This window comes from Berghia stephanieae, chromosome 13 (assembly GCF_034508935.2).
Source record: "Berghia stephanieae isolate SIO BIC M18660-M18661 chromosome 13, UCSD_Bste_1.3, whole genome shotgun sequence".
NCBI classification, from domain to species: Eukaryota; Metazoa; Mollusca; class Gastropoda; order Nudibranchia; family Aeolidiidae; genus Berghia; species Berghia stephanieae.
In genome coordinates, this window is record NC_088372.1 from 12,775,528 (window position 1) to 12,790,527 (window position 15,000).

The 15,000-nt window shown below is 36.6% G+C and overlaps 1 protein-coding gene across 1 annotated transcript in view; it reads left to right on the plus strand.

Moving 5' to 3' along the window:
- Positions 1-8,133, plus strand: part of LOC144958592 (endoplasmic reticulum resident protein 44-like) — a 33,492-nt gene extending 25,359 nt beyond the window's left edge. Inside the window, exons 11-13 of the mRNA XM_078890674.1 lie at positions 268-415; positions 3,742-3,865; positions 5,652-8,133. Of these exons, the coding sequence (XP_078746800.1) occupies positions 268-415; positions 3,742-3,865; positions 5,652-5,780 (401 nt within the window). The 3' untranslated portion in view covers positions 5,781-8,133. The remainder of the gene's footprint in view (positions 1-267; positions 416-3,741; positions 3,866-5,651) is intronic.
- Positions 8,134-15,000: the final 6,867 nt, after the last annotated feature.

Below are 15,000 nucleotides of genomic sequence, written 5' to 3' on the forward strand. Positions count from 1 at the left end.
TATTGAGGTGATCAAATTAAATCCCGCTTTATTATTCCAAAGCATTTTGAAGCGAATGTTAATGGAAATGAGTTTTGGAAATCCTGCATTATCGATTGGTATAAAAAATTGTTTTTCATTCTTTTGAAAAAAATAAAAAGCAAACTTTTTGTTTCTGGCACATGACAGGTTTTCATTTCTTCATCATTGTCATCATCATCTTCATTGTAATCATCATCATCATTATCATTGTAATCGTCATCTTCATCATCCTTTTTCTTTCTCCAGCAAAAATTAATGCCCTGGTTGCTGATGGTCACAAATTTGCTCACCCTCTTCACCACCTGGGAAAATCCAGCAGTGATCTCCCTATACTGGCCATTGACAGCTTTAGACACATGTACCTTTTCCCACATGACGTCAAGCAACACTTAGAGTAAGTCTCATCTTTCCCTCCCTTTCACAACACTTTTCTCCTCCCTCTCTCCCCCCCCCCCCCCCCCCATCCCCCTATTTTTAAGAAATAAATTTGTTGTATTCGACTAGCATTGCCCACTACGACGACAAATTCGTAGAATTACGAAATTTGGCTTCAATTTCAGAACTTCCTGAGCACCTGTAAGTTGTATAAACTTACTGAAAATGAAAGTTGATGCGAGACTACATAGTGTAAAGGATTTTGAAGTGCTATTTAATCCTTGTGATGGCAAATTGTTGATCTATAAAGTTTAACTATAGTGACTACTCATACCTGCCAACCCTTCCGCTTTTTGCGGAATCATTCCTATTTTCACTCTTCTTTTCAGCTGTTCTGCCATTGTCTCTAAAATTCCGATTTTCAAAAATGATGACAATGGTAAGATGGGAAAAATGGGGGGAGGGGATTTTAAGAAAATTATTGCTAAAAGGGAGCTAAGTAGGAAAATCAATTGCACTCCTCCTTCCCCCATCCCCTTCCTCCCCATTCCATCTCCTAACACATTTGATATGCAGTTTTACCAGCTGTGCCAGAATACTGTCTTTATGTTTTTGGTGGGGACTTATCCATTGGTGACAAATTCCTATTTTCTGATGTTCTGATTCCACTTTTGGAATGTGAAGGGTGGGCAGGTTCAGACTACTACTTTTATATCCCAAAAACTACCAAGCTTTACATATTCAAGTCGGCAGGTAGAATGATGATCTAAAGCATGTCAAGTTTCAAAAGTTTTACCAACATTAACCAAGATGTAGCAGTTTCATGTTACTACTTTTGTCGACAAAGTAGTAGATCATCTCAAAACGTTATTATGTCGGAATAAATCAGTTGCCCCCCCAAAAAAGGTGGTTTTGAATTTAAACTGATCAGGTTTAAACTGTTGGTTTATGAAATTATATTCTTTCTACTTAATAAAGCATACAAACTAAAACTGAAAACTCATATATTATTTGCCTTATAAGTATTAAATTAAACCAGAGTGTTTATAACTTTGACAAACATGATGATTTAATCTTACATTAACTTCAAAATCATCTAGGTTTTAAAAAAATAAGTGTTTAAAAACAATACAGTTAATTGACAGCATTCATCAGCGTCATCCCAATCAGAACACAATTAGATTGAGACTGGTGGTTTCAGCTGGAACGCTTTGCCAGAAATCAATATTAAATCTGTGTCAACCAGATGCTGAAAAGTGAATTTGAAGTAAAAATGATAATATTTTCGATTCATCTCACTTCATTAAAAAATTCTATTTATTTTGCTCAATAAAAGCCCAGTGACACATTAGGGAGCAGGCACTGGTGTAACATAATGGCCAACTGTCCTGATAAAAATCGATTTCGCAATCTGGGAACGATTTATAAAAAAAAAATGGACTTTTGTGTGTATGGAAATGACCCTTTTATGTCTGTGGACTATCCTTTATTTGACCAGCAAATTAAATCAAGGAACAGAAAAAGTTCTCGATTATATTATATGACAGTCCAAACATACTGCTGTTTTGGATCATGACGGTATTGAGCATTAGGGGATCTCATTTTTGCTCTTTGAAATGATTGTCGTTTTACGGTGTAAGATAAAGATATGAAAAAGTGTGTATGAAACAGTGTTAGTCAAAGCAGAGAGAAAATTACAAGGGTGGGGATCCTGACCTCCCATAGCGGGCAGGGAGGTACATACTGTGTCTTCTATCCCCTTATATCTGTTTTCCAACATGCTTTCTGTCTTTGTCTTGGAATGAGATTACTTGGTTTTTTCCTGGCCCTGGTCGGAGTCCTGGCTGGGAGGGAAACAGTCGAATGCAGAGTTATTGTTTTGGGAGATGATATTTTTTTCCTTGTAAATCATCTCTCTGTTATGCACTGTATTATGCTTTCTTTGTATTATATATGATTTGTAAAACATTCGAGTGTGTTCCCCTTAGCAGGGACCTGTGCTTGTGTCTGGATGAGACTTTAAGTGATCTCAAACTAAGTACTTTGATAGAGTGCTTTTGGAATCTACACCTGTTTCTTATTTGAACCAATTCCCCTTTGTCTTCCCTTTTCTTGGATGCTTTATTGTAATTCTAGAACTTTTTACTATCCCATTTTCTTCCTTTTTACTGGCGCTGATATGACCTTAATGTGTTGCAAGCGCCGTAAAACCCTTAAAAACAAACAAAACAAAAACAAAATTACAAGGGAAAAAAAAACACTCCCAAAAGAATAAGCCTGCCTGTCCTTGGGATCGATCCTCAGACCTACTGAGATTTCTTCTGGAACTGTTTCATACACTCTTTCTCAGATCAATAACGCACATCAACTTAATCCACGTTTCGTATCTTGGACTAAATTAATGACATTTTTTTGTGGCGAATGTCACAACAACCACCTATTGACACAACCTCATATAACATCTCATACAGTCAAAGGTCAAAAGCCGTGTATTTTTAGATTGATACAAATTAACTTTTCCTTGAAATTCAACCCGTTTTTATTTGTCTGTCTTGACAAGGATGCTACAGTGGAATCTTCAGTCTTGCTACTTATTGCAGACATTTCATTGGTGTATACAGATGTTTTGTTTTGCTTTGATTATTATTATTATTATTATTATTATATTATTATTATTATTATTATTATTATTATTATTATTATTATTATTATTATTATTATTATTATTATTATTATTATTATTATTATTATTATTATATATTATTATTATTATATATATTATTATTATTATTATTATTATTATTATTATTATTATTATTAATGTTTAGTGCTTTCTTTTATAAGAAATGCATTGCACTTATTAAAGAATAAAAACATAAAAAACTGGAACTGTTTCATACACACTTTCTCAGATCAATAACGCACATCAACTTAATCCACGCTTCGTATCTTGGACTAAATGAATTACATTTTCAGCATCATTAACTCTCGTGTCATGATACCATTTTGAGACAGGGGGTTTCTATTTTGAAAGCCTGAAGGTGTAGGCTTAGGGTCCTTATTATTAACGTCACTCAACTCTTTGTTATTATTTTATTACTCAGCCATTTTTACGAGTAGTTCTCACTAAATTGTATTAATTCGACTATAAACGTTAAGGTTACACATTGTTTTGTGTGTTGGTACGTTTTATCCAGCTGGTGGATGTTTATGAGCTTTTTACCAAAACGCAATGCATCAAAATAGCTTTCAGTAAAATTTTAAATTATAAAATCTATTCATTTTTCATGAATCTGAACTGTTTCTTTCTCTCCCCCCCCCCCCCCCCCTCCCCCCTGTTCTCAGGACCCCTGGTTTACTGAAAACGTTTGTGGCAGATCTCCACTCTGGCAAACTCCACAGAGAGTTCCACCACGGGCCTGATCCCACAGAAGCCCCTCCAGTGCCACCCAAAATTGAGGACAACTCTGTGAGTATTCTTTCTCTTCAACCTTATTTATCTTTATCTTTATTTGATACGGGATTCCATGCCAAAATGATTGGCTACAGGACCTGATTATAATTTGCAGTTATTTGACAAAGGCCAGTTAAAAATGCGTGGTTGTGTATGTTAAAATGCGTGGTGTTGTATGTTAGCAAGAAAATTTATGTATCACCTTGTCACCAAAATCACTGATGATTTAGCATTAATATTATAGTAGAAATAATTTCTCGAAAATCAAGAATAAAAAGTGTGGACAAAATTGATACTTTGTCCACACTTATTCAACACTTTAAATATCTATAACTCCATAACTTTGATGCTAGATCATCCGCTTTTGGTTTCTTTTTCATTATTTCAATGAAGTTTTATTTAATAAGACAGGTCATAGTTATTGGCTGCAAGTTCTTTTGAAACATACCCTCAGGATATATTATTTTTATTTTCTCCTCGCAAAGAATTATTTTCAAAATTCTTCATAGGCTCGTCTCCAGAACTCCCATTGGGACCCTGTCCCTGAAAATTGCTATGGGTCTTGAGCCCTCCCTAGCCCCCTTGCAATTTTCCTTACTTTTTGGATCTGGGCCAGAACTCCCATTGGGACCATGTCCCTGAAAATTGCTATGGGTCTTGAGCCCTCCCTAGCCCCCTTGCAATTTTCCTTACTTTTTGGATCTGGGCCAGAATTCCCATTGGGACCCTGTCCCTGAAAATTGCTATGGGTCTTGAGCCCTCCCTAGCCCCCTTGCAATTTTCCTTACTTTTTGGATCTGGGCCAGAACTCCCATTGGGACCCTGTCCCTGAAAATTGCTATGGGTCTTGAGCCCTCCCTAACCCCCTTGCAATTTTCCTCACTTTTTGGATCTGGGCCAGAACTCCCATTGGGACCCTGTCCCTGAAAATTGCTATGGGTCTTGAGCCCTCCCTAGCCCCCTTGCAATTTTCCTTACTTTTTGGATCTGGGCCAGAATTCCCATTGGGACCCTGTCCCTGAAAATTGCTATGGGTCTTGAGCCCTCCCTAGCCCCCTTGCAATTTTCCTTACTTTTTGGATCTGGGCCAGAACTCCCATTGGGACCCTGTCCCTGAAAATTGCTATGGGTCTTGAGCCCTCCCTAACCCCCTTGCAATTTTCCTCACTTTTTGGATCTGGGCCAGAACTCCCATTGGGACCCTGTCCCTGAAAATTGCTATGGGCCTTGAGCCCTCCCTAATCCCCTTGCAAGTTTCCTTACTTTTTGGATCTGGGCACGTGAAGCACAGATATACTTGACACACCCTCCCCCACCCCCAATTTACCCAAGGAATTTTCCATCACTTTTGGGGATCTGGGTGTTTGAAGCACAGATAATAAACTTTACTGAAGTCTCATATATTTGACAGTAAATTCAATAGGCAGATCTGATTCACACTTGACATAACACTGCTTTGAGATGATGGGTCTCATTAACTCACTCAACCCTAACACCGACTATATCCGTAGTTTACCCAGGTTACTTTTACCCCATGCCTATTTATTACATTTTTCTGAGACAGATTATAGGGATAGTATCAAAGCTAATGTTTTTAGTTTTTACATGTTAATGATAGTTGAATAAAACTATGTATGTGCATGCTCATTTTTATTACATTTTTCCAATTTTGAAAAGTAGCAAAAATCTCTAGGATTGAGTGAGTTTTAAAAAAAAATTTTTTCTATCTTTGAATTCAGTGACTTACATTTCATCTTTCTCTCTCTCTTTCTTTCTCTTTTTGTTTTCAATTATTCCACAGAACAACATTCCCCGAACAGATGAGCCAAGGCCTCCAGCACCTCAAAAGGGCACATCTCCTCCGGAATCCACCTTTAAAAAATTGCTGCCCTCATCGAATCGTTATACTTTATTACGTGACGAGTTGTAGGGGTTTTGATGTTAGACAATTTGCGCAATATGAAATTCCGCACATTTTATTAATTTTTTTTTCTCACTTATATTTGATTATTTTCAAATAATAAATTAAAATTAATTTTTTTAAATATTTTTTTTTTTGAGGGTTGTTAAATTTTCAATTTAATTTTCCTTCTACTCTTTACAGGAGGTTTTCAATTGAACTCTTACTTGGTATCTTAGCTTACTGTTTTCACTAAGAGAGCAGTAACATTGATGTGATTGGGTTTTTACCTCGTTGAAGACCCATTCTCATCACAGCCAGAGTGAAAACCCATAGATCTCTAATGAGAGAAAGATGAAGGATGAGCAAAATCATGGTTTAAAAAAAAAAAAAGAAATTGAAGCAATCCAGATGTGAAATGTCCTTTATTTTGTGCCATTGTACAGAGCTGCCAACTCCCATTTTTTCCAAGGGTTTTTATATTATTTTGAGAACCTTGAATTAAATAAATCCTTTAAATTTTTTTTCCTGGCCGGCTTTTTCAAAATCCAATTTTTTTCCTGACTGTAATTTTAAAATCCAATTTTACCTTGATGAGTTAGTGATGTTTACATGTGATAATAAGACTTATTTTAGAGTCCTTTCATTTATATTAATAACATTGCTATGGTATATTTCTATCGGACTTCAATTTAGAGACTTGCAAATCCTAATTTTATTGGAACAGATATATTCAAGAATAAGAGGTCTTTGTACTTTTTAGAGTGCGAGTAGGTACAATGATTTTTTAATCAAAATCCTGATTTTGATATATTTCCACCGTGTTTTACTATCAATGTGGGTTGGCAGCTCTGCATTGTATAACAATCGTGGTAATTTGTGTAAGCATTCTGTCTTTAGAGATGATTTTAAACTGCAAAGTTCTCACTCAAGAGATCTGGTCTGCTGATGAGACTATAACTACTTGTTGACTGTTGTTCGATAACATACACCCTGTGTTTTTTTTGTTTTAACCTCCAAATCATATGTTATTTGCATGATAAAATCTGGGTTTGTTTTTTTTTTTTTTTTTGTTTTCACACCCTGCAATGTTTTTTTTTTTGTTTTTTTGTTATGATTATTATTGTTTGTTTTTTTTTAAAAATTCCTTCTCAATTTATTTTCTTTTTAATTTTTTTCAACTGAAGCAAACTGCTTTGGCTATATTTACTAGCTGTTACATTAGAACCTGTATATTAATTACATTTCTATTATGGAACAACAAAACCAACGACGACATTGAAAATGTTATATTCATATATATGGCTGTGTCATTGTGAAGTATATCGTGTGTGTGTGTGTGTGTGTGTGTGTGTGTGTGTATAGTGTGTTTATGTGCTTCCATGCACTGGAGAGTAAGTATGAGTGTGAGAATTGTTGTGGTTACATTATTTATTATATTCAGATATTTGGGATATGTCCGTCTAATGTTGTGTTTGCTGAGGGAGTAGCATGCTATTCATTTATAACCATTTGCCTCAAAACGGTGTTACGTTGGACTGATTCAGATGTTGAACAATGATTTTGTAATAAAATTTGGGGTAACATTAATATGTTTTATTGAATGAATGTGTTAACTACCTTGGAAGGGGTAGTAGAGCATCCCTCAAATGCCCCCCCCCCCCTCTCTCTCTCTCTCTCTCTCTCTCTCTCTCTCTCTCTCTCTCTCTCTCTCTCTCTCCTCCCATAGCGGACAGGGAGGTACATACTGTGTCTTCTATCGCCTTATATCTGTTATCCAACATGCTTTCTGTCTTTGTCTTGGAATGGGATTACTTGGTTTTTTCCTGGCCCTCGTCTGAGTCCTGGCTGGGAGGGAAACAGTCAAATGCATAGTTATTGTTTTGGGAGATGATATTATTTTCCTTGTAAATCATCTCTCTGTTATGTATTATTATATTTGTTATTTTTAATGTTTAATGTAAGCATTTGAGTGTATTCCTCTTTGTTGGATTTTGTGCTTGTGTCCGGATGAGACTTATAGGTGGTCTCAAACTAAGTACTTTGATAGTGTGCTCTTGGAATCTACATCTGATCCCTATTTATTCCCAATTCCCCTTTGTCTTACCTTTTCTTTTGTGCTTTAATTGTAGTTCTAGAACTTTTTACTATCCCATTTTCTTCCTTTTTACTGGCGCTGATATGACCTTAATGTGTTGCAAGCGCCGTAAAACCCTTAAGATTGAAAATGATTAGATATGGTAAAATGTACACCATTTGATAGATTTCACCTTCCTCACACTTTATAAAAAGAACATCGGACTTGTTATTTTATTTTACCATATTTGTTTAATAATTTTCAATCTGGGGAGGGGGGGATGATCTTAGTCACCCCCCCCCCCCCATTCCAAGGTTCCTATTTCAGTCCTTTTTTGATCAGTGGCTTCCTAATAATCACAAGGGTTCCGCTCATGTAATTATCCAAGTGATGTGGCTTATATCTTTCTCTGTGTTGTGGGATTTTGGGAGTTCTGATCTATCTTAGAAATTATCAAACCCTTTGAAATGATATCGTTTTCATGTGAGTTGTTGTCCTCATTATTGTTTTGACTGTGCTTGGACATAACAAAGGGACATTCACTGGATATAGTTTCTCAAAGGTCGGGAGAAAAATAATAAAGGTCTAATATTTAATTATTCTAATTTTTATTTGTTCTGGGTGGGGATCCCGACCTCCCATAGTGGGCAGGGAGGTACATGCTGTGTCTTCTATCTCCCCATACCCATTTTCCAATTGTTTCCTGTCATTGTCTTGGTATGAGATTACTTAGTTTTGTCCTGATCCTTGCCGAAGTTCCTTGGCTGGGAGGGAAACAGTCGAATATATAGTTATTCTTTTGGGAGATGATATTTTTTTCCTTGTAAATCATCTCTCTGTTATGCATTGTATTATGTTTAGTTTGCATATTATATTATATGATTGGTAAACATTTGAGTGTATTCCTCTTAGTTGGTACATGTGCTTGTGTCTGGATACGACTTTTAGGTGATCTCAAACTAAGTACTTTGACTGTGTGCTCTTGGAATCTATATCTGTTCCCTATTTGAACCTATTCCCCTTTGTCTTGCCTTTTCTTTTGTGCTTTAATTGTAATTCTAGAACTTTTTACTATCCCGTTTTCTTCCTTTTTACTGGCGCTGATATGACCTTAATGTGTTGCAAGTGCCGTAAAACCCTTAAAAACATAAAAACAAACATTTTATTTGTTATTATTCTTATTTACCTTTAGTAATATGCAGTACAATTCGACAATAGAGAAATTTTGAAATTGAAAAGTGATAATAATCAAAATTTCTGGTCGGATTACCTTTAAAGTTAAAGTCAGTTTTTGATATTTGGTTCACCCCGATGATAATGCCGTTTTTGAACAATAGGTTACATTTAGGATGAGTGGATTTTTTTTTTTTGTGTGTGTATACAGCATGCATTTCCCCTGTGGGATGAATAAAGGGAATTTTATTTAAAAAAAAAAAAGAAAAAGAATTCGGGGGCGACATGGCTCAGTGGTACAGTCTTTGCCTTGTACCAGAAAGGTACCGCAGGGTGGGGTTCCTGACCTCCCGTAACGGGCAGGGAGGCACTTACTGTGTCTCAGTGGTACAGTCTTTGCCTTGTACCAGAAAGGTACCGCAGGGTGGAGTTCCTGACCTCCTGTAATGGGCAGGGAGGCACTTACTGTATCTCAGTGGTACAGTCTTTGCCTTGTACCAGAAAGGTACCGCAGGGTGGGGTTCCTGACCTCCCGTAATGGGCAGGGAGCACTTACTGTATCTCAGTGGTACAGTCTTTGCCTTGTACCAGAAAGGTACCGCAGGGTGGAGTTCCTGACCTCCTGTAATGGGCAGGGAGGCACTTACTGTATCTCAGTGGTACAGTCTTTGCCTTGTACCAGAAAGGTACCGCAGGGTGGGGTTCCTGACCTCCCGTAATGGGCAGGGAGGCACTTACTGTATCTCAGTGGTACAGTCTTTGCCTTGTACCAGAAAGGTACCGCAGGGTGGGGTTCCTGACCTCCCGTAACGGGCAGGGAGGCACTTACTGTGTCTTCTATCCCCTTGTATCTGTTTTCCAACATGCTTTCTGTCGTTGTCTTGGAATGAGATTTCTTGGTTGTGTCCTGGTTCTGGCTAAGTGGGAAACTTACAGTTAAAAAACGTATAGTAAGTTTTGGGAGATGATATTTTTTCCTTGTAAATCATTTCTCTATTATGTACTGTATTATGTTTTGTTTACGTATTATACATGATTTGTAAACATTTGAGTGTATTCCTCTTGTGGGATCCTGTGCTTGTGTCTGGATGAGCCTTTTAGGTGATCTCAAATGAAGTACTTTGATAATGTGCTCTTGGAATCTACATCTGTTGAACCAATTCCCCTTTGTCTTACCTTTTCTTGGGTGCTTTAATTGTAATTCTAGAACTTTTTACTATCCCATTTTCTTCCATTTTACTGGCTCTGTGTGGCCTTGAGCAAGTCACCTCGTCCTAGGTCAATTTGCGGCGCTGCACTGCTGCTGATGCCTGGGTTATTGCAGTCTTCCCTTGGAATAGTTCTTCGAGACAAATTTCTCCTACGGTTATATTGTGGTGGGTCTTGAATTCATTACTGTATATAAAGGCATTGTTTTTTTTTTGTTTTTTTTTCCCTTTTATATTTTCATCAAAATAGTATGTGACCTGACCCCACAGCCTCAATGCAATATTATGTCGAAATGGATAAGATACTCCAAAGTTGACCGTGAGGTCCAAATTATGACACGAAATTTTACTTGAATTTGTAGACTTGGGCCTCAATTGAATGTAGTTTTCAAAACTGCTGAAAACCAATGAAAATTCATTTCTCCTAATCCGTTTCACCCTGACATAATACTGAATTGAAGTGGTGAATCACATCATTTAACATCAAAAGCATTGGTCGCATCTTTTTAAAGGTTTTTTTAAAAAAACTCAGATCTCTAAAATGATTGATGCAATTTATTAAAGTTTTAGTTACTGATTTATTCTGTTTTTTGTTTTTTTTTTAATATCTTGACTGGTGATGGTAACTTTTTTTCTTTGATATTCAAGTTACTATAGTACTTCGTTATCTTATTACATTGTGTGTGCCAAAAAAGTCCCTGTGTAATTCCCCAATAAAAGAAATTTTAAACATGGACATACCTGCTACATACTATTTTGATGTAGGAGTTTTTCTAGAAGACAAGATGTTAGGGATTATGAATGGGCACAAACTTTTAGAGTGTATATGCATGTGGTTGTATGTATGTATGTGTGTTTGTATATTCAATACAAACCCACTTTCAATTTCCATTGAACTTGCTGTTGTTTTACTTTTATCATTTAATTTATTTTTGTTTTACAATTTTAGAATATTTTATGCTTGTAATGCATTCAGAGCATCCCATGTGAGGGCATATGTTGCACACTAGAAATTAGCATTATTATCAAGTCTACCTCCACAGTGGGCAGGGAGGTACTTACCGTGTCTTCTATCCCCTTATATCTGTTTTCCAACTTGCTTTCTGTCTTTGTGTTGGTGTGAGATTGCTTGGTTTTGTCCCGACCCTGGCCGGAGTCCTTGACTGGGAGGGAAACAGTCAAATGCATAGTTATTGTTTTTGGAGATGATATTTTTTTCCTTGTAAATCATCTCTCTGTTATGTGTTAGTATATTTGTTATTTTTAATGTATAATGCAAGCATTTGAGTGTATTCCTCTTTGTTGGATTTTGCGCTTGTGTCTGGATGAGACTTATAGGTGATCTCAAACTAGTACATTGGTGGTATGCTTTTGGAATCTACATCTGATCCCTATTTGTTCCCAGTTCCCCTATGTCTTACTTTTTCTTGGGTGCTTTAATTGTAATTCTAGAACTTTTTACTATCCCAGTTTCTTCCTTTTTCCTGGCGCTGATATGACCTTAATGTGTTGCAAGCGCCGTAAAACCCTTAAAAACAAAACAAACAAACAATAACTGGGTGGGGTTCCCTACCTCCACAGTGGGCAGGGACATACTTACCGTGTCTTCTATCCCCTTATATCTGTTTTCCAACATGCTTTCTGTTTTTGTCTTGGTATGGGATTGCTTGGTTTTGTCCCAACCCTGGTCGGAGTCCTTGGCTGGGAGGGAAACAGTCAAATGCATAGTTATTGTTTTGGGAGATGATAGTTTTTTTCCTTGTAAATCATATCTCTGTTATGTATTATTATATTTGTTATTTTTAATGTATAATGAAATGTATGCATTTGAGTGTATTCCTCTTTGTTGGATCTTGTGCTTGTGTCTGGGTGAGACTTATAGGTGATATCAGACTAAGTATATTGATGGTATGCTCTTGGAATCTACATCTGATCCCTATTTGTTCCCAATTCCCCTTTGTCTTACTCTCTCTTGGATGCTTTAATTGTAATTCTAGAACTTTCGACTATCCCATTTTCTTCCTTTTTACTGGCGCTGATATGACCTTAATGTGTTGCATGCGCCGTAAAACCCTTAAAAACAAAAAAAAAACAAAAACATTTTCCGTATATGTACGGAGTTCAGTCCATTGTAAACCCTCAATGTTGCTCCAATCACCTGCTATAAGGAAAATATTAGTAGGCACATAGTGTCGTTTTACTGGAATTCAGCGCTCAGGAAGGGATTAGCCTATGTGTTTGTGTCCAAGTTCAATAAAAAAAATAATTTTGCCCCTTGAATTGGCAAGCCTGTGTTAATCTTATTACTTACTAGCTCCCTTTTTGAATTAATTTCATTAGTTTTACTTTTCCTCTGGTGCTTGAAAGTTCAGATTCATTTTCTTTTGACAACTGTGTAATCTTCCTTTCTGAGTGAGCTGAAATAGTAAACCCCCCTCTTTTTCCCTTCCTTTATTTTGAAAAATCAAAAGCAATTATCAAAGGATTGCCTAGATTCTAGCTGGGATCCATTGTGACACGGTAACAACATAATATAAGGGTGTGTGTGTGTGTTTTACAGTGAGAGATTAATTATTTATTTTCGTTTTGAAACCAAACTTTTATGAGGAAAGTTGGTGATATTATTGTTAATTTGCTCAGATATGGATTTGTGCCTACATTAAGATAAACCGTACATCTTTTTCAAGGCATTTTGATACGAGTATGAGGCTGTGCTATAGGGTCGTTTATGTTACTTTTGCCACTAAAATACTCCCAATACTAAGTTTTTTAGATAAACTAAAGAAAGATATTCGCTTTCATCAGATTCTTTTGGTTACACAATGAAAAATAAACCAAAAACACAATCTAGCATCAAAATTGTTGTAGTTATAGCTTTTACTTACTTACTTACTTAGGCCGCCCCTTGGGGCGCCCAACATGAGCCACAAGTCTTCGCCATTCTGTCCTGTCCTCCATAAGCGTACGCAGCTCCCTGGTGTTGTCCATTCCTGTGTCATCTAGCAGACAGTCAATGTAGGTTTTATTCTGCCTGCCTTTGCTTCTGGTTCTCTCAGGTGGTTCCCATAGCACAAGACTACTTGCAATTTCCTCCTTGTGTGTCCTGCAGTGCCCCGCAAGTCTCAGTCTTCTCTTTTGAATCTTCGAGGTCACTGTATAGCTTTTTAAAGGGTTGAAAAGTGTGGACAAAGTTGATAATCTACACTTTTTCTGTAATCTTCGAGCGACTATTTCTGCCTTTCTCTTGGAGCGAGATTGCAGGTCTTTTGTTTATTTGTATTTATTCATCTGATCAAAAGTGATGAAAACAGATATTTTTTTTTGGCTTAGTTTTTCCGAGTAAATTATTATTTGAGTATTTTTTTTTTGTGGCGAATGTCACAACAACCACCTATTGACACAACCTCATATAACATTTCATACAGTCAAAGGTCAAAAGCCGTGTATTCTTAGATTGATACAAATTAACTTTTCCTTGAAATTCAACCCGTTTTAGGAGGGAGGGTCTGTCTTGACAAGGATGCTACAGTGGAATCTTCAGTCTTGCTACTTATTGCAGACATTTCATTGGTGTATACAGATGTTTTGCTTTGATTATTATTATTAATGTTTAGTGCTTTCTTTTATAAGAAATGCATTGCACTTAATAAAGAATAAAAACATTTAAAAAAAACAAAAAGAAAGATTTTAGAGAAAATAAATAAAATTGATGTAATCGCCACTTGATTATGTATGGTATATTATTTGATATGATGATGGCATGTTATAATCAAAAATCTGCTGTGGTTCTGGGTGACCTGACCTCCCATAGCGGGCAGGGAGGTACATACTGTGTTTTCCAACATGCTTTCTGTCTTTTTCTCGGAATGAGATTACTTGGTTTTGTCATGCACTGGCCGGAGTCCTAGCTGGGAGGGAAACAGTCAAATGCATAGTTATTGTTTTGGGAGATGATATTTTTTCCTTGTAAATCATCTCTCTGTTATGTATTATTATTATTATTATTATTTTGAATGTATAATGTAAGCATTTGAGTGTGTTCCTCTTTGTTGGATTTTGTGCTTGTGTCTGGATGAGACTTGTAGGTGATTTCAAACTGAGTACATTGGTGGTATGCTCTTGGAATCTACATCTGATCCCTTTTGTTCCCAGTTCCCCTTTGTCTTACGTTTTCTTGGGTGCTTTAATTGTAATTCTAGAACTTTTTACTATCCCATTTTCTTCCTTTTTACTGGCGCTGATATAACCTAAATGTGTTGCAAGCGCCGTAAAACCCTTTAAAAGCAAAAAACAAACAACAACCTGCTGTGGATGAAATTTCCGATGGTGTAGGGGAATCATTCAGTCGGGCCACCTGGGTCGAGGGATGCTATTTGATCCACTTCTCCTGACTGTTACTGCTTTCCCCTAAATCACTTGTTCTTTCCATATGGCATTCCGTGCTTGATTTAGATTGAGATCATTTGGTTTAGTCCAAGCTCTGCCTGGGATCTTTTGCGCAGAGGGACACAATCAGATGGATGCATATTTGGGGACATATGCTTTTATTTTTTCCTCATAAATCATCTTTTAATAAAAATCATACTCATGTATACTTTTTATGATTTATATGGTCTTTGTAATTATCTGAGTATACCCCTCTTGGTAGCATGCCGTGTTCCTCTACTCTCAGGTGTGGCTTTTGATGGCCTTGGAAGAAGTCGCACAGAAAGATTACTCTTGGAATTTACTTCTAGTCTTGTCGTCTATCGTATCCGCATTTTCAAGTACAACTTATCCCTACATCTAAAAT